Raw genomic sequence first — 26,118 nt, forward strand, 5'->3', positions numbered from 1 at the left:
GTCGGGAACCCCTTTTGGTGTTTTACCTCCTCAGGCCGGGAAACCATTTTGGGGTTCTGTACAGTATGTACAGTATTCAATTTTTTTTTTTACTTTGATGCTGCTATATAAATAGAAGTTTTTCCAGAAAACTTAGGTCAGGCTTTGAAGTCCTTTTTAGAATAGGACTTTTAGGCCTGACCTCAAAATGTTAAAAGATTCTTCTAAATCCTCTGTTCAGTTTTCTGAAATAAATATTTTCACGATTTTTCAAAAATAGCAGACCTACAAGCTCGTAGCGTGCCACTCGGTGGCGCGCTATGAGCTTGTAGATCTGCTATTTTTCAATAGCTAAATTATAACTTAATGTTTAAAACACCAAAGGGGGTTCCCGCCCCAAAATGGGTTAAAGCGAATAGGCTTTCTTGGACTCATCCTCTTCTTGCCTTGTACTGTACTTCCCTGTGCTTGTCCATGCAAACTGTTAATGAAGTATATTCAGTCAAAACAAGTATTTATATAGGACTCTACCAGTGTTGTTTTTGGCAGCAAATTCCTATTTTAGTTTTAGTCGTAGTCTTTGGAATGAAACTTCATTCAGTTATATAGTCATATTTTAGTCACCTGGAATGTATGTATTTTTTGTCGACTAAATATCAGATTTTAGTCGACTAAATCTAGTTGATTTAGTCGACTAAAATCTATTTTGATGCCGTCGTAATGACTGATTTTACACTTGCCGATCTACAAGCTCACAGTGCATCGCGCTGTGAGCTTGTAGATCGGCTATTTTCAGCATGAAACCAAGTGTAAAATGACTTTTCTTATTTATTAATGGATCTCTTGTCCAGTTGTCCAGATCTCGTGTCTAGTTTCTATTTGTTGACGAAATGGTCAATATATTGAGTCTTAGTTTTAGTCATCATATAGTTTTAATTCAGTTTCCGTTAATGAAAAAAGGTAGTCGACGAACATTTGTCGTCTTAAGTTTTAGTCGACGAAAACAACGAGGAAGACATTTTTTTTCTTAACCTGCTTCATGCTTCTTCCTCCATGCAGCCACTATGAGCTCTAGTGTGCATATTGCAGGGGCACATTGTCATATCGAGTCAGGTTTCTAAAACACATGTCAGAGACAATGAAACTGTGTATTTAAGTGGAACTGTGTACAGAGGTCCATCATGGGTCCATATAAATGAAGGAATATACATACATACTAGCACTTACAGTATAATATTTGACATTTCCTACTCCTACTGTATCGTCGTTGCAAACTGCTTGTTCTGTGTGCAGTCTGTGCACACCCATGCAGTGTTGTGCATGCTTCTTGAGGACTTCTTGGTGGACTAGCGCAGGATGGGAACCTTCAACTGTACGACCACCTGCTGCTACAATAAAATGCTGTCAAGTTCACCGCAGAAATGTTCCCCGATTGATTTCACTTCTTTAAAAAAAAATGTATAACATATATTTCTCTCTCTCTCTCTCTCTCTCTCTAGATGCACAATATTTAAATTACGACCGCGATATCCGATTATTTGCAGGGTCATATCGGCCTAACGATACTGATACATTACATTATTATATTGTATTTATGTTAAAGTTAAACTCATTGCTGATGTTTTATGTTTTAAGGGACCAATCAATACAATCAATACTACATTTTTGTGCGTGGTATTTAGCAATTCTTTGAAGAATTTTTTTAAAGAGGGGTTTAATTACTTGGTTTAAAATAATGTCAATGCATTTTAAACAGTTGCTGTATCGATTTCAAATCATTGAATCGCAACGTATCGAATCTCCATAATGAACCGTATCGTATCGTCAACCATGTATCGCGATACATATCGTTAGCTGCAACACAATGTCAGTCGCGCAAAAACAAAATGCAACACAACAACAAACACAGGCCCACTAATTCCACACACGGAGTAGAATGTTTAACCATTGCTTTTAATTTAATACACGGTAGAAATAATATTTGCATCCCCACAAAGATAACTAGCTCCGTTAGCATCCGACTTCATTATGAGATAACAAGTTACACAAGGTATGCGCAGTATACATATAGTGCAAACAGAAACAAAGATATTTACATAATCACAATATGCACACGTACCATAACCCTCTCTCTCTCTCTCTCTGTACATATTCAAACATTATAACGGACAACATGGAAATGTGAAGTGCTTTCATAGGACATTGAGATGAGACATGATGTAACGACTGTAACAGTTATACTGTCATCTCTGTGATGCGTTTACTTTATGCTGCCGCGTACAGTATGTGGACAGACTGATGTTTGGCACGTGGATACGTCCGTTCTACCTAGCGACACGGGGAAGCACTGGTGTGATTGGCTAGAAACTGGCTTAGCACGGCCTTTGATTGGTTGAACTCGAGTCGCGGACGGAAAACGTGTGGTCATGGTGACATTATGAATCATTATATTTATAGTTAGTGGCGTGCCGGTTGTTGCCTGCAGAACACAAGCAGATCTACAAGCTCACAAGGCGCCGCATTGTGAGCTTGTAGACCTGCGCTTTTTGTGCATGCAACTTAAAAAGGCCTAATTGAGTGATCTTTTTTTTTATCGCTTAATCTGCCCCCGAGAAAAAGTATATATCGAACTATTGTCGTGAGCCAAAGAACGAGAATATTACGGGTTATAATTTACTCGGAATTAATCTCTTTCGCTGCAAGTAAAGGTATAGGCCTATATGAGGCATCAGATATTTGAATAGTTTAAATGCAAATTACTTGTCGGCGGTCATGAGATTTATTGGTCTCGCTGCCCCTGGTTGGGGAACGGCCTTAAATAAAAAACATAGTAACATAAGACTTCAGTAACGTTTTCACGGACGTCGTATGGCTAAAGTATAATTACGGAAGAACTACGGGTAACGGAATCATTTCGCTAAAACGTCCTTGTGATAATAATACCAATGCTGTGTGTCTCTCTGCTAAAAGAAAGTCACCGAAAGTGTTCCGCCAGGAAAGGTCCAGTCTCTCCATTCATGTTGTGGCAAAAAGATCCACACAGACATTCACAATTAATGTTGATTGATGATTGGCACCGTTCATCTCCTGCTGCTGAAAGCGGCGTAGTCATATCGGTCGGCTTATTGAACTACAGTTACAGTTACTGGCTGGTTATTGCTGACGAGTTTATCAAAACGGACGATCTAAAGACGGGGGAATGAATGAGTGCATCTGGTTCTACAGTATATATACAGTATGCATGCAAGGTGTGTTGTCGTCTTTGCAATGCAATATAGTGGCTGGTTGGTGCTCTTACAGACAACCACTGATGTTCACGGCGTCATTCACTATCATTTCACCATGGATTGTAGCTGTATAATGATTTGTTTTGTTCCCATTAAGTCTTACAGCACAGAATTTCAGTACGTTTTTCTTTTTCATCTCAAGTTCAACTAAACATCCTCTTACTCACTATAGCTACCCACAATCCCACATGGTTTAAAGGCATTGTGACATTTAAAAAAAAGTTTTTGTAATTTTTCTTAATTTCTGTTAGGTTTTCTGAGCTCAATTGCACCCCAAAAAAACCCTGAACTTTTAACATTCAGTAGGTTTTCTGTGGTTTTCTGGCTCAAACAGGTGCTCTGCATTTCCTGCTGTTTGTGATGTAAGAGACAGAAAATCCCATATATGTCAATGGGATTTGCCAGCAGATGTCACTGTTTTCGTTGCAGCTCAAAAGGCTTCCAAACCCCAGAGAAAAATCCAGACCACAGAAAACCCACTGAATGTTCAAAGTTCCGGTTTTTATGGTGTAATTGAGGTCAACAAGCTAAACGAAAAATTAAAAATAAAAATAAAAGAAAATGAATGCTATAAAACCTTTAATCACTTCATAGAAATGCTTTAGTGGGGGGGGGGGGGGGGGGGTAGTACATTACGCAACATCCAAACAAACACACACACACACACACACACACACACACACACACACACACATATACTGTACACTCAATCTATTGCTAATACAAAAAGGGTGCTTTTAAAAATGGTTGCGGAAATAGCCGAAGCTTTGTATATATAGATCTGCTATTTTTGGGCACGTGCAACCATGTCTAAGTCAAGCGTGACTTGTCCTCGTTAACATTAGCGCACACACAGCTGTGCCGCCAAGTGCTGCTGTGCCAAAAAAAAAACATACATATCTGCTGGATTTTCCATGAAATATTTTTGTCTCATCTGCGTTTCCTTTATTATTATTGTTCTAGATTTAGACGTAAAAAAAAAAAAATGTAACAGCGTAGATGAACCCATTTAGGAGGACTGAGACCGGATTCTACAAAATGTCTTCTAAATCAAAGACCGTTTTCCGAAAAACCTCTTGTTTCTATATCAGTGATTTCCAAACCATTTCATGTCAAGGCCCCCCAAAAAGTATATGTAATTGGCCACATACACTTCCCCCCCCCCCCCATTTGTTCCTGGGACCACCAGAAGAAGCCAAGATTTGAGTTAAAATCGTTCGTTGTGAAAGAACATATTCAATGATTTGCTACAATGATTTTGTAGCAGATCTACAAGCTCGTATCGCGGCCCCTCTGTGCCGCGATACGATCTCGTAGATCTGCTATTTCTTTCAATAGCTAAAGTATAACATAATAATGCTTAAAAAAAAAACACCAATAGGGGGTTCCCGACCGTCCTGAATGGGTTTGTCTCCAAGTAAATGATTCACTATATTCACGCCTTGACTGTTGACACACAGGTCCTGAACATTTGTCCACCCCCCCCCACCCCCCCCCCTTCCCTGTACCTCGCTGGTTGTGGTTGAATTGTCATGACGTACGTCAGGAGGGGGGGGGGGGGGGGTGTCTCTGGGGCGCTACATGGGAAGCCCCTCTTATCTATTGCAGGAAGAACACAGTCTTTGGTCGAGGTTTATCATCATTAATATCAGAGTTATTAAAATAGAGGGTATGCGCATCATCATCATCATCATCATCATCGTCATACTTTAGTTAACGGAGTTGGCAAAAAAAAAACGTACAGTCGCCGACCAACAGAAACGTTCCTATATCCGATTGCGTTAAACGACGTTAAAACTCACTTTGTCCACTCACTTTATGCATGCCGCATACCCTCTATAGTCGTCATCATAATTCACAACTTCATAATTATCTGGCAGAATTTCAAAGTACCGCCGTCATCTTTTTGTAGGAAAGAAAAAGGAAAAAAGTGCATACACATGCTGTGAGTGTGCAGTGAGTGAGTGTGCACGTGCGTATGCGTATGTTTGTTTGTTTCTAGATTTATTTAGTTGTTTAGTTATGTGGTTTTGGTGAAACGCCCGTCAACTAAAACCAACTTCTCGCTCAGACACTGATCTGGATGGAGAGGGTGTGTGACCTTTAGCTGCGTTATGTTTATTATACTACATGCTCGTGCCAGTGGTCGCTGTGCTAATGTAGCGGATTGCGTGTGTGTGTGTGTTTGCACAGTTCGTCAGTGGAAGCGTCCCATAGCCTCGGCAGCCTTCACCCTCACTACTGCATCTGGATCCTGTAACAACATGACCAATCCTGTGCACGCACGCACGCACACACACACACACACACACACACACACACACGCGAAGATCAGTCCCCGCAAACCATTAACCCACAAAGAAGACATGATCTGTACAGTTTTCAGAAAAAAACTACAGTATGTCAGTGATGCCTATAAAAACCTTTCCATGTCAAGGACCGCCACAATTATATATATATATGTATTTGGCCGCCGACCTCCGTAGCAAAATACTTTGTTCCAGGAACCCAATCAAAGATTTGAGTTAAAAAGGTTTATTGCTTTAAAAGAATGTACTGTAAGAATATACTGTAATCTCAGGAACGCAATGTATTGACAGCTGGGCGTAACGTATATTAGCAGTGACGTTGCCTTCATATGTAGTTTCAAGGTTTTTGCGGCCACATTAATTCCATTTTCTCCAGAAACTGGCTGTATCAAATATTAATGGACATCATTAACGACACGCCCCTGACAGAAAGGCCGAGATGATACCCCTATGGGGATTTCAATGCAACTAAATAAATACATGAACCTGTGTACTGGCGCCCTCTACTGAAAGTGACGTCAGACTTCGGTGCTCTATAGGTGTACCTTTAGTGATGGTTCCCATGTTGAGTTGAGACAGCAGCTCTTCTGGAATGTTCCCCAGCAGGAAGCCTGAAGGACAACACATCAATACTTTAACATATTATATCAGTGCTTTGTTTTCATTTTCTTTTCTCCCACCTTTCACATCAAGGTACATTATTGTCTCCACCAGGTTCGAAGGCATGGGGAGAGAGAGTATGTTTTGCACTCCGTCCGTCCGTGTGTCCATCCGTCCGTCCGTCCGTTTGTGAACAGCTAATCTCCGGCACCGTTAACCCATTTTGACCTGAGATCAGATTCTAAAAATGTCCTTCTACATCCTGACAGCTTTCTGGAAAAAGCTATGTTTCTATGTCAGTCGTTCTTCGATTAAAAATAAATAAATAGCAGACCTACAAGCTCGTAGCGTGCCACTCGGTGGCGCGCTATGAGCTTGTAGATCTGCTATTTTTCAATAGCTAAAGCACAGCGTAATGTTCTTCTTCTCAATCTTCTCACCTATGAACATGGCCGCTCCTCCTCGCACGTCGGCCCAGTTGCTCTTGAAGAACTGAATCACCGAGATGTGGTAGAAGTTCAGCATGCCGGGAAAGTCCTGGATCTAACACACAACACACGCACACACACACACACAGTTACCGAGGCATGAATTATTCTAGACCGCGACAACAGTCAAAACGCATGTTTTGTGTGTGTGTGTGTGTGTGTGCGTGCGCGTCTCTCACCAGGTACTTGGTGAGGTCGTTGATGAACTCTCCGTAGTGCAGGCTCTTGTCCTCATGGAGGTGAGTCTGGAACATGTTGGTGATCTGATCCGAGCCCACCACGGGGGCACACACGCGCATCGCATACTTGCACGCCTGGACGCGCACGCACGCACGCACGCACGCACACATACACACACACACACACACACACACACACACACACACACACACGAGCACACACACACAGAGAGGAGTATTGAAATACAGTGGGGGTCAGAAGCTCAAAAGCTCGTATCGAAATGCGCTACAGAAACAAACTGCGTTGGGGAACAATAGATTCCAGCAGAAGTTGAAACTTGAGTCAAAGTATGAAATGTTTCTATTTCCATACTTTACTGTACTGTATGTGTCCTTCCTGCTGCGATTGTGAATAAATACTTACAAAAGTGAGTTGCAAACCACCTGTCTGTTGGGGTCGACCTAATCTGAGTTCCCAGAAGTTTTATTTTTCGCCACTAGACGGGCGAGAAAAAAGGAACTTCTGGGGAAAAAAGGAACGTATCCCTGTGAGGGAAGTACGTTGCGCTCAGAATCTGAGCGGACACTCCCCTTTCCGGTCTGAAGCACTGTGCATACCATGAAAATAGTTCGAAGGGAATCCAATTCCAAATTGAATTGTAGTAGGCCACCACCGCTCAAGGAGCAATTGTTTCCCTTCCGTCTTATTTAGATGTAGCGCCCACTCCATGTGGAACCCGCCCCTGTCTTTTGATTCGCATTTCATTTGAAACGCAACGCACTGGGCCACGCCCCTGCTGCACAGGATCTGAGGCCAGGTGTGTGTGTGTGTGTGTGTGTGTGTGTGTGTGTGTGTGTGTGTGCGTGTGCGTGCTGTACCTTGACCACCTGTGTGTTGGGGTCGACCAGGTGTGTGTGTGTGTGCGCGTGCCGTACCTTGACCACCTGTGTGTTGGGGTCGACCAGGTGTGTGTGTGTGTGTGTGTGTGTGCGTGCGTGTGCGCGTGCCGTACCTTGACCACCTGTGTGTTGGGGTCGACCAGGTGCAGCAGCAGGCTGACCAGAACGTTGTGGATCTGGTCTTTGAACACCGGCTCTCCTGAACCGAACTTGGACAGGTTCCCCAGCAGCAGAATGGACGCACAGCGGATGTCATCGTTCTCCTGGAACCAACCAACCAAACAAACAAACACACGCAGTTCCAGGTTTAAGGTTAAACAGAGTGAACAAATAAGACAATAATAATTAGTTTTAAGTAGGGATGGGTATCGTTGGGGATTTTTGTGAATCCGGGTACCGACTCTGGTTCTGCTTATCGATTCCGGTTCCTACCGGTTCCCTATTTCGGTTCCAAATGATAGTCTATAAAATATCGTATTAAAATGTTTCTCAAAAAATAATAATAGGTCAAATGTTTATTCAACAAAAGTTGTATTCCTATGTATTGCCTTAGTCAATTTAAGACGTGTAATAGAGTAACAAATTATTCTTTTTTATTCAACCATACGTTGAGGATAAGAGTGAGAATAAGAGTGATCGACAATAACACATTTTGACAAAAACAAAAGAAAGCCTATCTCAGACCGAGGAGCACTGCAACACGCACACACTCGTGCGTGCGTGTGCTCAGCTGCGTGTTATTGTCTCACTGATTGACTGGCTGAAGCGCAAACATTATCCCCAAACGATCCCCCCACCCCCCCCCCGTCAATGCTGCAGAGAGAGAGAGAGAGAGAGAGAGAGAGAGAAAGAGCAGCTACTCTACTCCTTACAGTGTTTCACCGGATTTCACTATTAAATAAACACATAATTAATTAGTGCGTGACTATGCACGTCTGTAGGAACCGATAGTTAGAACGGTTCGGTTTCGGTACCTGCTGGGTCCCGAGGTTCGGGACCCACCCCTAGTTTCAAGAACATCTCGTTTCCATTGACCGTCAGGTGGACCAGTGGCGCTGTGCAGAACATATAGCAGGCCTATAAAACAATACGTACGTTCTCCAGGAAGGGCTTGATCTTCATGAAGATGTAGACCACCAGGAGATGGACGTTCTTCTTGTCCAGGTGGAGGAGGACTTTGGACAGTCCGGACATGGACTCCAGGGTGATCAGCTTACCTGGACGGACGGACGGACGGACAGACAGACAGACAGACAGGCAGACGATGAGATATGAGAGGATAAGTTGTCATGACAACACACTGGACATTTAGCCCATTTTGACCTGGGAACGATTCTATGAATTTCTTCTAAATCCTGACGGTTTTCTGAAAAAGCTATGTTTCTATGTCAGTGGTTCTTCGATTTTTCAAAAATAGCAGAACGGATTCATTTATTTTTTACTGCGTGGCCCCCAGCAACCCCCCAAAAAATGACCGGAACTACTTGATATTTCACCAAAACCAGAGCAGAACTCCCACCACGGGACTCGGGCAATCAATTAATACAGTTGCAACCACTATATTAATTAAGTGTTTCATACAACTTAAGTTAAAAAAATCTGAACTATCCCTTTAAAGCATAATGACAATTAGAGACATTTTGCCATATCTCTGCTGTCGGGAGGAAACCTCATAACTCCAAAATGATCAGAGATCAGTCTGGCGAGGCAGAGCTGTCCCATCGTCTGGCTACACCAGACTGACCGTTCTTACCTGGATCATCCTTCTCCTCCATGCCTGAACTCATAGCTGCCAACAACTCCTTAGCATACTTATTAACCTAGAGAGAGAGAGAGAGACAGAGAGAGAAAGAGAGAGAGAGAGAGAGAGAGAGAGAGAGAGAGAGAGAGAGAGAGAGAGAGAGAGAGAGCGAGACCGAGAGAGAAAGAAAGAAAGAGCGAGAGAGTTTAAGTGGTTAAGTAATTATTCATATTTCATGTTTGTCTCTCAAGTCTACAGTATCTGATAAAAGCTTAGAACAACATTAGGCTGGAAACAGAGACATTACACACAAGTGTGTGTGTGTGTGTGTGTGTGTATGTGTGTGTGCGTGCGTGCGTGCGCATTCACCTTCTCAGGCGAGCCCACGGCCAGGTTCCCCAGGCCTCGTACGGCCAGCATGCGCACGCCACAACACGGGTCGGAGATTCTCTCCATCATGTTGTTCATCAGGACATCCACCAGCATCAGCTCTGTCACCACATGGTGGTTCAACAACTGAGAGAGACACACAGAGAGAGAGAGAGAGAGAGAGAGAGAGAGAGAGAGAGAGAGAGAGAGAGAGAGAGAGAGAGAGAGAGAGAGAGAGAGGTGACAGCAAAGGTCATCATGATTGGGACTCAAACCTGTGACACCCGGGCCAGTGTGAGATGTTTTCAACATGGACTCGTTTCCGTGTTGAAAAACGATTGCAATAGAGGGTATGCGCATGCTGAAAGTCAATGGCACACCGAGTGGCAAAGCAACATGCAAAGTGAGGTTAACATTGTTTAAAGCGGGACTGACACGCCCCTCGGGAAGCTATTAAGGCTATTAACGCTAGCATCTAGATTGTGACGTCAAGTCGGGCCAGCTCAATTTGACCAATGAAATTGATCTTGTATCTGGTCTAAATGTCAGAGCGGCTCTGGGCTCTGCGAGTTAGCGTTCCTGGTGGCTATCAACTCATGCTAGTGGTTTTGAGGTCACTTTTAGCTTCATAGCTGGGTTAAAGTTTGGTGGAAAAATTATTTTTTTATTATTTATAATTCGTTAGAATGATATTGAGTTGACGTGTAAATTTTAGCGTAAACTGTTGCATAATCGCAATTTCGCGTGACGGGTTCCATTGTACCTATCTTGTCTATCTGTCTCCCCCCCGCTGACACGCCCTCAGCCGGCTAAGTGCTGAACAGGGCTCACGGAGCCCTGGAGCTTCACGTAACGTTACCACTGCCTGTGACTACTACTAACCTGAGTCCACCCCTCTCTCTCTCTCTCTCCCACACACACACACACACACACACACACTCTCTCTCTCTCTCTCTCTCTCTCTCTCTCACACACACACACACACACACACACACCGATATAGGGGCGGTCTCTCTCTCTCTCTCACACACACACACACACACACACACACACCAAGTTGATTCTATCGGTATGTTTTAGCCTGTGTGTATAGCTGTTGTGAACGCGAAGAGTTGTGTTTATTATTTACCAAGAAGAGCATCGGCTCTATCCGTCATCCATTGCAACTGCAAGACGGCGAGACGCGGTGTGTGTGTGAGAGAGAGAGAGAGAGAGAGAGAGAGAGAGAGAGAGAGAGAGAGAGAGAGAGAGAGAGAGAGAGAGAGAGAGAGAGAGAGAGAGACTAGCTGGGCAGGCAGTGAAGGTTCCTTCCTTCCTTGTGTTTGCAACATGGGGCTGCATGAATGAATGAGTGACAGCTCGTTACGTCTAATGCTCTACTGAATGAAGTGGAGGCTTTCCCAGCTATAGCCCTACCAAGCAGTTTTAGAGAAAATATTTTTATTTTTAAGACTGTGACCGCGGGTGACTATACCATTAAAAAACAACCGCTGTTCTGGTAGGGCAGACTAGCCTGCTAGCTGCGCCCTCTCCCTCTGCTCATTCTGGAGCTACAGAATGAGCGGAGGGAGAGGGCACATATGGGACATATGCATACCTGCATGAATGGGACATGGGGATCCGTAATCATCATGAATTGGGGCCGACACGGTTACTTACAGTGACTCATAATACCCAATTACGGATTACCCATACAATGTTTTTCACTCGTGAATTGAATTCTGTAGACAGTCTTGCCTACGTCAATTCCAAGGACAGGGCAGAGAGCGATCGGCTCGACTGAATAAATTGGACAGAGCAGCAGTAATTGGAATAAATAAATGCATGTTGTCTTGTGTTCTTATCTTCTCGGGGCTATTGTTAATGCATGTTCAAAATCAATCAGCAATTTGACCTAAACATTCCCATTTCATATTTATATTATGGCGACGAGTATAGTCACTCATGACGGACACTGTAAGTACTGTAAACACGTTTTCAATTTCAATAAATCGTGAGCAAATCTGTAAACATTAACAAACAAAGCAGACATTTTAATACTGTATTGAATAGTTTTTGTGCTTGTTACAGTTCTACAAAGTACAAACTATTAATTTAATACAGTTTTCGGACTCGGTGAGTTGTCTCCCTCTGAGACCCTAAAGAGAGAGAGCGAGAGAGATAGGGAGAGAAAAAAAACCCAAAACCACCCCCACCTCCTCTCGCAATCTCCCCGTTCTGAAGTGCCTTGTGTCCGGCCAGAGTTCAAGGCTTACCGCGGCCCGCGATTCTCATGAATTCATTATGCATAAACAAACATTTCACATGTTCAAACAATGTTGTGTGTGTGTGTGTGTGTGTGTCTGCGTGTGTGTGTGTGAGAGAGAGAGAGAGAGAGAGAGAGAGAGAGAGAGAGATGCGACCCCCGTGTGTGCTTGTGCAGCCTGCACGAACAGAAGTCGAGGCGCTGTGCCCCCACTGCCCCGGCGGTGAGAGACGCTAAGGACTCAGCAGCAGCCGTGGTTGAGGCCATGGTAGACGGACTAGTCACGCGAAATTGCGATTATGTAACAGTTTACCCTAAAACGTACACGTCAACTCAATGTCATTGTAAGGAATAAATAAAAGCAATAAAATAATTTTTTTATGATATTTTCACCTAGTATGACGCAAAAGGTTACCTCAAAAATATTAGCCTTTTGCGCTAGCCACTCAGCTCGGCTAGATGCTAGGTCACGTCAGAGCCTGAGATATAGTCACGTGTCGTTTGAAACTGTTTTCATTCAGACCACGTGATGTACCTTATCAGCAATGTTAATCTCGGGCCGGGACACTCCCCCTTTAACGTTGTTTAATGCAATCAAATAGGACTTTTCTGTGTGGATGTATGGGCTGTCTGTCGATGCCAGGAAGTAGTTTTTTGCCACTCAGTAGGCGTTCCTGCATAACTTCCTGGTTTGATGATGATGTCACGCTCTATTGCTGTGTGTGCCGTTATGTTACCTCAGAGAACATGAACCCATGTATAGCTGTGTGGTGTGCTGTTATGTACCTCAGAGAACATGAACCCATGTATAGCTGTGTGTGCTGTTATGTACCTCAGAGAACATGAACCCATGTATAGCTGTGTGGTGTGCTGTTATGTACCTCAGAGAACATGAACCCATGTATAGCTGTGTGGTGTGCTGTTATGTACCTCAGAGAACATGAACCCATGTATAGCTGTGTGGTGTGCTGTTATGTACCTCAGAGAACATGAACCCATGTATAGCTGTGTGGTGTGCTGTTATGTACCTCAGAGAACATGAACCCATGTATAGCTGTGTGGTGTGCTGTTATGTACCTCAGAGAACATGAACCCATGTATAGCTGTGTGTGTGCTGTTATGTACCTCAGAGAACATGAACCCATGTATAGCTGTGTGGTGTGCCGTTATGTTACCTCAGAGAACATGAACCCATGTATAGCTGTGTGGTGTGCCGTTATGTTACCTCAGAGAACATGAACCCATGTATAGCTGTGTGGTGTGCCGTTATGTACCTCAGAGAACATGAACCCATGTATAGCTGTGTGGTGTGCTGTTATGTACCTCAGAGAACATGAACCCATGTATAGCTGTGTGGTGTGCCGTTATGTTACCTCAGAGAACATGAACCCATGTATAGCTGTGTGGTGTGCTGTTATGTACCTCAGAGAACATGAACCCATGTATAGCTGTGTGTGCTGTTATGTAACTCAGAGAACATGAACCCATGTATAGCTGTGTGGTGTGCTGTTATGTACCTCAGAGAACATGAACCCATGTATAGCTGTGTGTGTGCTGTTATGTACCTCGGAGAACATGAACCCATGTATAGCTGTGTGGTGTGCCTATATGTTACCTCAGAGAACATGAACCCATGTATAGCTGTGTGTGTGCTGTTATGTACCTCAGAGAACATGTACCCATGTATAGCTGTGTGGTGTGCTATGCGCGTACCTCGGAGAAGAAGGCCGTGACGGTGACCCGCTGACACTCGTAGATGTTGTTCAGCGACGGACACAGACTCTCGATGATGGGAGGCAGTTTGGGACCGGCGTGCTTGGCCATCGCCCTGCGCCGAGGAGGAGGAGGAGGAGGAACAAAGAAACGCACCCAAAGCAGTGTTAACCGTCACAGCAAATTCGGACTTGGGTCTTTTGAATAACACGACATTTAGTTTTAGTCCCATTTAGTCATCTTTACCTTATCACCTTAAACTGGAGTATGAATGAATAGGCCTTAAGTCTAGTCTTAGTCGACAAAAATATCTTTTAGTCTTAGGATAGGAGTCCGTTATTATATTTAGACCCATTTCAGTGGCATGGGCATGAAGGAGAGTTTCTTCTTATTTCATTCTTATTTATGAGAAATGATTTACAAAGCAATGAACAAAGCTGGATGAAGAGAACGGCTTTTTAACAGCCCAGCAAAACCGCCTGTGTGTGTGTGTGTGTGTGTGTGTGTGTGTGTGTGTGTGTGTGTGTGTGTGTGTGTGTGTACCTGGCCAGCAGGGTCACGCCGTGCGTGTGTGTGTTGTACTCCTTCATGTCCTCCCAGGCGTTCTCCTGGTCCAACGTTCTCACCACATCGTCCAGCTGGGCCCTCGCCAGCAGGACACGCAGCGCGTCCACCGCCATGCTGCAACGTGCACACACACACACACACACACGCACACACGCACACACACACACACACACACACACACACACACACACACACAAAGTGGTTAAACTACTGCTACATGGAGGGTGGTGCTGTGTCTAGTAGTCATGTTGTAGTATTGTTTTGTAGTCAGCAGCAATCTTCCGGAACTTCCTTTTCCCCTCAAACCGATTTTTCTCAATAAAAGCTACAGGCTATACGAGAGCTTTTATTGTTATTCTTGCGGTTTGAGGGGAAAGGAAGTTCTGTTTGATTGTTCCTGCCTATGATGATGACTACAAAACAATGACTACAAACATGACGTAACGATATCATCCGCTAGTCCCGACCGGTTCACGCGGCACTTTTGAGAAACAGAGAACCAGGCTTTCCTCCTGAGGTGGAAAGTGGAAATAGTTCCCAATGCATTTTTTTTCCCCCATAGACATTTTCCAAACGTATTGGGCTAGTATACAGTAGCACGTACCCCGCCACGTGTATGGTGGGGCTGTGTCTGACGTGGGCGTCTTTGGGCGGGGACACGCCCACGCTGGCGCCCAGCCTGACGGTCAGACAGGAGAACAGCTGGGGGAAGAGGCTGACCGCCGCGTCCTGACTCTGACCGTTCAGCATCAGCTCCCGCAGGCCGCACGTCATCTGGTAGGGAGAGAGAGAGAGAGAGAGACGCACGCAAGGTAGGTATACAGGTACAGTGAGGTAGGTATACAGTGTTTTTCCAACGAGGTGAAACTGAAACAACAAAAGCCAACGGTAGGAGATACAAGTTGGAATGTCATCCGTGTAAACTGTGGACATTTTTTGTATGCATGAAGTCGTCGACTCCGTAATTGCGTCCGTGCGCAACGAGAGGAGAGAACGCATGCTGACGCCTGCGGGGGAGGAGGAGCTGCCGAGGCTTGCGACACATTATCTTGGACGTAAGACTGTGTGTGACTGTGTGTGTGTGTGTGTGTGTGAGAGACGTACAGCCAGCGGGGGGCCCGTGGCCACCTTGCCCGTCCTCATCATGGAGTCCTTCTTGTCCATGTAGGGCGCCATGACGGCCAGCTTCTCCATCACCATCTCCATGATGTTGGTGGACACCATGGGGTCCGAGCCCAGAGCCAGCCACATCTCACTGCTCCAACTGGACGCGCACACACACACACACACACACACACACACACACACACACACACGTGTCAAATACTTCCAGAAATCTATGTTCTCTGGTGCAGAACCAGCCGAATTGATTCATTGAATGAATGCCGTATACATATTTATTGAATACAGTTTGCAGACAAAAGAAAGCACAGGAAAAGTACAGTTCAATACAAGGTCTGCTAAGACGATTTAAAACCCCCAAGAAAGCACCGACTATGGCTTGTTGTTTCCATCGGTGTCCTTCAATATACTCAATTCTTCAAAGGGGTAGATAGGGTTTGTTACAGTATGTACTGATTCTAGCAGTTGTGTACTGGTCATGATTATCACATTATGCATGCTGGTATTGCTTGTTTGTTTATGTTTAGTTATGTTTTGCCTAATAACATGGTCTTATTGTGCAATGGGTATATTTTTCCCCATATGAACTCTGCTATTTAGGGTTGAAACAGTGGGGTGGGAGCTATCTTTGGGAGAGCTTCTGTTTTGTTTTGTCCTGTCTGTGTGGATGGTTGTACTGTTGTATTGTTTTGTGAACTGTATTGCACAATGTATCTGTGTTGAGGACCCCCTCTAAAATGAGATGTGACATCTCAAGGGGCTTATCCTTTCAATAAAGGTATATATATATATATATATATATATATATATATATATATATATATATATATAATATGAGCCAGTGGTTGATTGGTCAGAGTAGTGTGTGTGTGTGATGACTACCTGTCATAAGCCAGTGGCTGATTGGTCAGCGTATTGATTACCTGTCATAAGGTAGTGGCTGATTGGTCAGCGTATTGATTACCTGTCATAAGGCAGTGGCTGATTGGTCAGTGTATTGACTACCTGTCATAAGGCAGTGGCTGATTGGTCAGCGTATTGATTACCTGCCATAAGGCAGTGGCTGATTGGTCAGCGTATTGATTACCTGCCATAAGGCAGTGGCTGATTGGTCAGTGTATTGACTACCTGTCATAAGGCAGTGGCTGATTGGTCAGTGTATTGACTACCTGTCATAAGGCAGTGGCTGATTGGTCAGTGTATTGACTACCTGTCATAAGGCAGTGGCTGATTGGTCAGTGTATTGATTACCTGTCATAAGGCAGTGGCTGATTGGTCAGCGTATTGATTACCTGCCATAAGGCAGTGGCTGATTGGTCAGCGTATTGATTACCTGCCATAAGGCAGTGGCTGATTGGTCAGCGTAATGATTACCTGTCATAAGGCAGTGGCTGATTGGTCAGCGTATTGATTACCTGTCATAAGGCAGTGGCTGATTGGTCAGCGTATTGATTACCTGTCATAAGCCAGTGGCTGATTGGTCAGCGTATTGATTACCTGTCATAAGCCAGTGGCTGATTGGTCAGCGTATTGATTACCTGTCGTAAGGCAGTGGCTGATTGGTCAGCGTATTGATTACCTGTCATAAGGCAGTGGCTGATTGATCAGCGTATTGAAGACAGTTGGTAGATGCTGAGTGGCCAGGATGAGAACGGTCTGTCCCACGGCCACTCTCACCTGGACATAAGAGAGAGAGAGACATCAGTTTTACCCATTCTGACCTGAGATCAGATTCTAAAAACGTCTTCTACATCCCGACAGTTTCCCATTCTGACCTGAGATCAGATTCTAAAAACGTCTTCTACATCCCGACAGTTTCCCATTCTGACCTGAGATCAGATTCTAAAAATGTCGCTCTTCGATTTTTCAAAAATAGCAGACCTACAAGCTCGTAGCGCGCCACTCGGTGGCGCGCTACGAGCTTGTAGATCTGCTATTTTTAAATAGCTAAAGCATGACATAGTGCCAACACCAAAAGGGGTTCCCGGCCCAAAATGGGTTAAGTAACACAGTAACACAGTCATACAAAGGTTCCTCAAAATCAATTCACAAGGGACATCAAATAAGTCATTTATGACTCATAAAGTGTCATATGATCCAAAGGGCAGTGCTGTGCACTAAATATATTTTTTACTAATCAGTAATGGTGTCATGAGTGAAAATGAACACGGTGATTAATTACCTGCTCCTCTGTGATGCTCTGCAGACGCAAGTGAATCACCTCCATCATCTCTGGAACCTAGAAAACGCAAGCGCGCGCACACGCATACACACACACACACACACACACACACACACACACACACAAGTGGTCCTTGACATGAAATATCGAGCATCACTGACATAGAAACATAGGGTTTTTCAGAAAACTGGACTTAGAAGACATTTGTAGAATCGTCCTCAGGTCAAAATGGGTTAAGGATGTGTTTAGATGGCTCTCGGTGCAAATGACGTCATTTGTTCTTTTATTGAACTATGTTTGATCGCTCTCTTCGCCACCGTATGAATAGGTCTGGGCTGCTAGGCGACCGGGTAAACAGGAAGTGAAAAAATCTGCCTCCAGCTTTCCCCAGATTGCGTTTTTTTTTTGGTCAAAACACGCTTCATTCACGGCCCATAAATCAAATGGCTTCTAAATCCAGTTTCATGGAAAAACCTCGTGTTTCTATGTCAGTGGTTCTCAAATATGTTCATGTCAAGGACCCCCAAAAATATATGTAATTGTCCCCCCCAGAAGCAAAGATTTGAGTAAAAAAAACGTATGCTCTGAAAGAATATATTCAAACATTTGCGCCACATTTCCACGATTTTTCTAAAATAGCAGACCTACAAGCTCGTAGCGCGGCACTCGGTGCCGCGCTACGAGCTTGTAGAGCTGCTATTTTTCAACAGCTAAAAGTACAACACAATGCTTTAAAAACAAACAAAAGGGGTTCCCGGACCCCAAAAATGGGTTAAATATTCTCCTGGCCAGTGGCTCTAAAGTGAGGCAGCGTGTGTGTGTGTGTGTGTGTGTGTGTGTGTGTGTGTGTGCGTGTGTGAGTGTGTGTGTATACCAGGTCCTGCAGCGCGGCTCCCCTGTTCTTCATCAGCGTGTTGATGATGACGGTGGAGGCTCTGCAGCAGTTGGTCTGACTGTCGGCCACGCCCTCAAACAGCATGAACAGCAACGTGCTCACCTGCTGCTGTGGCAGACGCTTACTGATCACCTGCACGCACACACACGCACACACACACACACACACACACACACACACACACACACACAAATTACATTCATCTGTAGTTATTGCATTCTACGGTACATGTCATGTCAGAGAGATAGACAATGATGTGTGTTCACATTAGGGCGTTCACTTCTAGTCATTTTTACTAGTCGACTAGTTTACTAGTCGACTACCGTAGTTGTTTAACCACCTATTATGTTAAATATTTGTACATTTAAAAACTGTGTACTGTGTACTTGAGGCCTACAAAATCAGGGAAAAAAATAATTTCTTATCAACTAGTCAACTAGTACCAGCAAGGTCGACTAGTGGATTTACTAGGCGACTAGTTGCTTAATGCCCTAATTTACATTGGTTTTTTTTCTCCTGTCTCCTGTCCACATGTCGAAGTGTCCTTGGGCAAGACAATGAACCCTACGTTGCCTCCAATGAGCCGGTCGGTGCGAGCTCGCCACAATCGGTGTGTGAATGTGGGAAGTGGCATCGACTTGTTCGCCGCTTCACCTCCCAATGTATGAATGAACGAACCAGTGTAAAGCGCTTTGGTTGCTTAGAGCAAAGCGTTAAAAAAAATGCAATTCATTATTATTATTTATCTTTCTCTCTCTTCCCCTTGCTCTTCTCTTTCTTTATCTATGGAAAAACGATGGCGCTTGCATAAAGAAACGAGAAAATGGAAGTCCTGCATGCACGCCGTCTTCACTTACAAGAGTAGTTTATTACTTAAAACATCATGGTGTTTTGTGCTATTTTGTCTTAAATGAAAAACATTTGATAACAAAAAAAGAAAAAAACAGTGGTTCCCAAACACTGTGTCGGGACCAATTTGTGGGTCGCGGGCACATTTTTATGGGTCCCGAAATAAAAACACAAAATGCAATGTTTCATGAAGAAATACAAGAAAAATCTAAGAAATTCCATAAATTGGAAGTTTAACACCTTGAGGGGCCTATTTAATCCATTAATAAAACGTGCCCATCGTCAGCAAGCGCCTCTAGGCTGTAGAGCGATGCGATCAGTTTTATTTGACGGAGATTATCAATCCCCGTCTCGGGCACATGACCGTGCACTTGAACTTGACGGTGATTTACGTCATGGGCCCCGATGGTGTCGGAAAAGGCCGATGTGCAAGCTCACGACGTGTCGATGTAGGTCAGCCATTTCCACCATTTAAAAATGTTTTTCAAAATTAGTAAAAAAAAAGTCTAGGCGTAAGACAGAGTCTACTCTGCAGTACCTTGGTGAGGTCAGAGCAGGTCTTGTAGAGAGCAGAGTAGTCGGGGTTTTCCAGAACGTTCCTCAGAGGCATCAGACTCTCAACAGAGTCGTCCTTATAGTCTGTGGAGAATCCTGTAAATCACAGTTACACACACACAGCTTAGAACAGCAGGTTGGTGTTACTGTAGGTACAGAGTGGTTCTGAGAAGCACAACGAGAATTAAACAACCACCGACCAATACAAACAAATTAAATAATGCTTCCATCAATAACCCTCACAAGCAACAAAACGTGTGATTATATCCACGGGTGCACACAAGCGGTGCGCCAGTGGTCGTCAAAACGTAGATCAAAAGGCATGGAGGCGCAATTTGCGCACCAGCTGAGAGACAGCTAGGGATTTAGAGAACGCCGACAGGCATTCAAAAGGAACTCAAATGAGACGTTAACGTCCTGTAAGTAGACTTGGAAATAAAACTAGCGTTGACTAATCATCACAAGTGGCTCTTATTTTGACGAGACAGTTTCTGCACAGGAAGTCCGTTTCACTTGTAAACAAGCTACGATGGATGAGCTGTCAAAGTGCTATAGTCGCTAAACCACGTTAGCGACCATGTTTACAAAATGAAAACTGCCACTTAAACAATGTAGGTTACACACTGGCTGGAATTAAACATGGAACCTGCAGGCAGCATTAAGCGAGTAATTCGTTGTATACGTGTTGGACGTCTGTGGTTGTGCTAGAGATAAACGGACAGGTGCCGCCAGTGGAATATATACTGCTGCTTAACGACGACACTGTCTGTGACTAGGTGTCTGTATCCCCCCCCCCCACCCGCACCAAACTAGCATGGGCAGGTGCTCCTTTGAGTACTAGCCCAAAATAATAGTGTGCACCACCTGATTATATCCTCTCAATAACAAAATAACTTTCACAACTTTTCAAAAAAATATCTAAAAGCTCCACTTTTTAAATGTGTACAGTATAATAACTTCATATTCTAGCTGTATACAAAGTGGTGTGTGTACGTGTGTTCATGTGTGTGTGTGTGTGTACCTACCCTCATAGCGTAGCTGTATATAGAGCAGGGTGTATATGGAGTCGACGGCTGCCAGGCGCACATCGTGGCGTGGGTCGGTGCAGCGAGGAGCCAGTCGACCCAGCAGAGCTCCCAGGTTGTGGAAGGACACCATGTTCTATAACGGCAACAAAACCCCACAACGTCATGAAGGACACCATGTTCTATAACGGCAACAAAACCCCACAACGTCATGAAGGACACCATGTTCTATAACGGCAACAAAACCCCACAACGTTATGAAGGACACCGTGTTCTATAACGGCAACAAAACCCCACAGCGTTATGAAGGACACCATGTTCTATAACGGCAACAAAACCCCACAACGTTATGAAGGACACCATGTTCTATAACGGCAACAAAACCCCACAACGTCATGAAGGACACCATGTTCTATAACGGCAACAAAACCCCACAACGTTATGAAGGACACCGTGTTCTATAACGGCAACAAAACCCCACAGCGTTATGAAGGACACCATGTTCTATAACGGCAACAAAACCCCACAACGTTATGAAGGACACCATGTTCTATAACGGCAACAAAACCCCACAGCGTTATGAAGGACACCATGTTCTATAACGGCAACAAAACCCCACAACGTTATGAAGGACACCATGTTCTATAACGGCAACAAAACCCCACAGCGTTATGAAGGACACCATGTTCTATAACGGCAACAAAACCCCACAACGTTATGAAGGACACCATGTTCTATACCGGCAACAAAACCCCACAACGTTATGAAGGACACCATGTTCTATACCGGCAACAAAACCCCACAACGTTATGAAGGACACCATGTTCTATACCGGCAACAAAACCCCACAACGTTATGAAGGACACCATGTTCTATACCGGCAACAAAACCCCACAACGTTATGAAGGACACCATGTTCTATACCGGCAACAAAACCCCACAGCGTTATGAAGGACACCATGTTCTATAACGGCAACAAAACCCCACAACGTTATGAAGGACACCGTGTTCTATACCGGCAACAAAACCCCACAACGTTATGAAGGACACCATGTTCTATACCGGCAACAAAACCCACAACGTTATGAAGGACACCATGTTCTATACCGGCAACAAAACCCCACAACGTTATGAAGGACACCATGTTCTATAACGGCAACAAAACCCCACAACGTTATGAAGGACACCGTGTTCTATACCGGCAACAAAACCCCACAGCGTTATGAAGGACACCATGTTCTTTTCTTTTTTTTTTTTTTTTATCCCACGATTTTGTAACCCAGTTTTTCTTTTCACCCAGTGCCAATTATCGAAGTAATCCGGGGCGCTACACTTCCTCTGCCAACCTGGGGGGGGCAGCGGACTGCATGAGGAGTCCAAGCTGCTTCTTTTCACCTGACAGAGGGGAATTTCCCCGGCCGGACGTAGCGCGTGGAAGGGACACGTTATTCCGACCAGTTCCTTTCCCCTCCATCAGGCGCCCCGGCTGGCCAGGGGGAGGTAGTTTTAGAGACCAGGATTACGGCATGTTTTTGTGAGGGTATCTACCCTAGGGGACACGGGGAGAACATGCAAACTCCACACAGAAAGGCCCTTTCGCCAACCCCCGCCTCGGGTATGGGCACTGATGACGCGGAGGAGGGAACACGCCGCCAGTGCCCACAGCGTCCCCAGCGGGAATCGAACCCAGGACCTTCTAGCTGTGAGGCGACAGCACTACCAACTGTGCCACCGTGCCCCAGGACACCATGTTCTATACCGGCAACAAAACCCCACAGCGTTATGAAGGACACCATGTTCTATACCGGCAACAAAACCCCACAGCGTCATGAAGGACACCATGTTCTATACCGGCAACAAAACCCCACAACGTCATGAAGGACACCATGTTCTATACCGGCAACAAAACCCCACAACGTCATGAAGGACACCATGTTCTATACCGGCAACAAAACCCCACAACGTTATGAAGGACACCATGTTCTATACCGGCAACAAAACCCCACAACGTCATGAAGGACACCATGTTCTATAACGGCAACAAAAAGGGTATCACAGAACAGTCAACGGTACAGATGTAGTTCACAAACAAACCAAAAATGTAACGCAGATACTTATAATTAATCAGTGATGTAAATAGGTTTTCAATGTAATGAGTCCCGGGAAGGCAGGGATGGTCTTCTAATCTAGATGAGTCCCAGGGACATTTTATGCAACGACGTTAGGAGTCATGTTTGGCCTTTTTTTTTTCTTTTTTACAAATCGCAGCATTTAACTCCCATTTCATTTTATATGGTCACAATGTGGTTATATTCATGTAGAAAACAAAGAAGAAATGATTATTATGAATAAAGCTAGAAAAATGAACTAGAATAAAAAGTAGTACAGTAGTGCATCCCGTGGATGCAGAGGTCGTTGAGAGAGAGAGAGAGAGACTGTGAGTGTGAGAGAGTACCTTGACGGTGAGCGTTTCCAGGTAGTATTTCAGCATGTTGGCGGTGGTTCGGACAGCCCTCTCTCGCTCGTGGTCCAGGGATGAACTCAACCATGACTCCACGTGCTACACACACACACACACACACACACACACACACACACAGGACAGAGCCCAAGGGTTGGCATTCACACCATACAAAAAAAACAACATATAACATTGTGTGGCTTGCAAAAGTGGAATTAAAGCTACTGTACTAGCTTACTTTTACATTTTATGATTCCATATTACTGTAGTGTACATGTCTACAGCGGCTTTGTCGCGGACCTGGTGACGAGGCCGTCACGTTATGACGACGAAACCAGGAAATCAACCCATGCTCTGGGGCTGCTAGGGCTTCTGGGAAACTGAGTCCAATGCAAGTGAACGAGGGGGTATAGGGGACAATCTTGGCTCGCTTTGCTCTTTGTCATGTGACCCGGATCATGGAAGTGGCTTTTCTTTGTCGGCTCAATAACAAATGCTGGGGGGTGTTTACTAGCGGTTTTTCACGGATCAAAAGCGCGTATGCTGTAAAGGTAATAAAACAATCTAGGCAGCGTGGAATATTTGATTAATTAGCGTGGAATGCGAACCGTTAATGTAAATCGCTCTGGATTAAGAGCGTCTGCTAAATGCCTAAATTGTACTTTTCTCCTGTCCAGGTACGTTTCTTTTCGATGGACGGTATACCTTGAAGATGCTCTGCAGGCCGTCGGGCGTGGGGTCTTTGGCCAGGACGCTCTTCAGCAGCTCCTGCAGTGCAGCGAAGGTGTCCCTGTATAACGCCTGGATGCAAAGAATGACGAGAGGAGAACGTTTGACTCATTTCCTTTGGTTTGTCTATACATACTGGCTCCCACACACACTGGGTCGGGGACCCATGTGTGGGTCACTCACGGACACATTTTTATGTTTATTTAAAATGATTTCAAACGTATAAATTTTTTTCCTAGATCATTCCTAGATTATTATTTGACAAATTGAAAACATTTCTCTTTCAGCTCAGGGTCCATTTTCAACTCATCTTTATGCTTCTCCGGTGTGTGTGTGTGTGTGTGTGTGTGTGTGTGTGTGTGTGTGTGCCGTATGCGTGGGCCTGTGTCCTCACCTCCCTCTGCTTGGGGTCCATTATCTCCTCGTCCTTGACCTTCTCCGGCGTGTGCGTCTCCGGAGGCAGGGAGAACACGCTGTTCACGCACACCTTCAGCAGGTCAAAGGTCTCGTTCTCGCTCAGCGGGGGGTCCAGGGGGCTGGAGGCGGAGCGCCAAAGGTCAAGGGGTCAAACGTGGTGGTTGCGTGGTTGTGGGAGTGGTCTCGGGGCTTGCCACAGCCACAGACGTCTGGTTGGATGTACCACTTTTGATAATATATATATTAACGCTCACATTGACCACATGCATTTGACCATTCTTGCCCACCTTCCCAAGCAGTTGTTTTTACGGGTAAGGATACATGAGGTTGGCACAGGCGGTCATCACTCGATGGCGTACAGGAGTCTTCATGGCGTCCGCTGGCTCTGCTTTGATGAAGTCCTGACGACCAACACGACACAGCTCTTTAGGATTTACGTCTACTCACTCAATCCTCTTTTTCTTTGTTCAATGTTTATTTAAAGAATACTATGAACATAGTGTATTTGTAATTAATAAACTGGTAAATGAGGTGGTTTTGACAAAAGATAACTTGGTTATGGAGGGTAGTGCACATGCATAAGTAAGTAGTAGCCTTGCCGAGCCATGAGGCCCATAGGGGCAGGAGCCTATCTCCTGTTTCTGTAGCGTGAGGCAGCTTGATGTACAAGTACACCCCCTGGACATGACGCTAGTATGTCGCAGGGACTTACCCCCAATCCAACCCTTTGATGCTGAGTGTCAAGCAGGGAGACACTGGGTCCAATTTTTAGAGTCTTTGGTATGACCCGGCCGGGGATCGAACCCCGACCTCCCAGTCTCAGGGCGGACACTCTAACCACAAGGCCACTGAGCTGGTGCATAAAGTGAGTGCAAATCGAGTGGCAAAGTGAGTTTTGGATGTATAGGGCTTGTCAAGGCCAGAAAGCAGGGTTTTTTTTTACCACTCAGTAGGCCTCCCCACATAACTTCCACTTTCCAGGTATGATGACGTGACGCGCATACACTCTTGGCGTTATAAATCTCATAACCATGGTTATAAGATTTATAATGGCGTGAGCTTGTAGATCGGGCTATTTTCAGCAAGTGTAAAATCAGCCATTACGATGGCACAGAGGCCCGCCGAAACGACTAAACCGACTGCAGATTTAGCAGACTAAAATCTCACATTTGGTCGACTAAAACCAGACTAACACACAACCGACAAGCGAGGTTTGTGCTACTTTACCAGCATGACAGACGTCAGCTCCTGTTTGCGAGAGAACACGTAGCCTTGTCTCTTCACACATTCCTTGATGGCTCTGGCAATGAGCCCGACACTCTGGATCAAACTCAACTTCATGGTCAGGTCCTGTAGCACGGTACCAACACACACACACACACACACACACACACACAGACACACACAGACACGTGGACAGAACGTGACAGAAGAACACGTGCGACAGATCCTTAGGCTGGTCGAGTTGAAAAGTGAATCATGTAGAATTATGTTAATCGGGTTTTT

The 26,118-nt window shown here is 44.8% G+C and overlaps 1 protein-coding gene across 4 annotated transcripts in view; it reads right to left on the reverse strand.

Moving 5' to 3' along the window:
• Positions 1-1,897: 1,897 nt before the first annotated feature.
• The window catches only part of mroh1 (maestro heat-like repeat family member 1), a 67,226-nt gene continuing 43,005 nt past the window's right edge, over positions 1,898-26,118 (reverse strand). For all 4 annotated transcript variants that reach the window (XM_080767104.1, XM_080767106.1, XM_080767105.1 and 1 more), the window contains 22 exons: positions 25,840-25,962; positions 24,934-25,013; positions 24,590-24,731; positions 24,172-24,267; positions 23,461-23,565; positions 21,006-21,141; positions 19,964-20,076; positions 18,556-18,708; positions 17,682-17,738; positions 17,079-17,176; positions 15,482-15,641; positions 14,982-15,151; positions 14,354-14,491; positions 13,811-13,925; positions 9,853-9,999; positions 9,496-9,562; positions 8,838-8,959; positions 7,856-8,005; positions 6,843-6,977; positions 6,616-6,718; positions 6,121-6,186; positions 1,898-5,540 (listed from right to left, as the gene is read on the reverse strand). In XM_080767104.1, the coding sequence (XP_080623230.1) occupies positions 5,464-5,540; positions 6,121-6,186; positions 6,616-6,718; positions 6,843-6,977; positions 7,856-8,005; positions 8,838-8,959; positions 9,496-9,562; positions 9,853-9,999; positions 13,811-13,925; positions 14,354-14,491; positions 14,982-15,151; positions 15,482-15,641; positions 17,079-17,176; positions 17,682-17,738; positions 18,556-18,708; positions 19,964-20,076; positions 21,006-21,141; positions 23,461-23,565; positions 24,172-24,267; positions 24,590-24,731; positions 24,934-25,013; positions 25,840-25,962 (2,553 nt within the window). In that variant the 3' untranslated portion in view covers positions 1,898-5,463. The remainder of the gene's footprint in view (positions 5,541-6,120; positions 6,187-6,615; positions 6,719-6,842; positions 6,978-7,855; positions 8,006-8,837; positions 8,960-9,495; positions 9,563-9,852; positions 10,000-13,810; positions 13,926-14,353; positions 14,492-14,981; positions 15,152-15,481; positions 15,642-17,078; positions 17,177-17,681; positions 17,739-18,555; positions 18,709-19,963; positions 20,077-21,005; positions 21,142-23,460; positions 23,566-24,171; positions 24,268-24,589; positions 24,732-24,933; positions 25,014-25,839; positions 25,963-26,118) is intronic.

This window comes from Protomyctophum bolini (assembly GCF_963924005.1).
Source record: "Protomyctophum bolini genome assembly, chromosome: 7".
NCBI lineage: Eukaryota > Metazoa > Chordata > Actinopteri > Myctophiformes > Myctophidae > Protomyctophum > Protomyctophum bolini.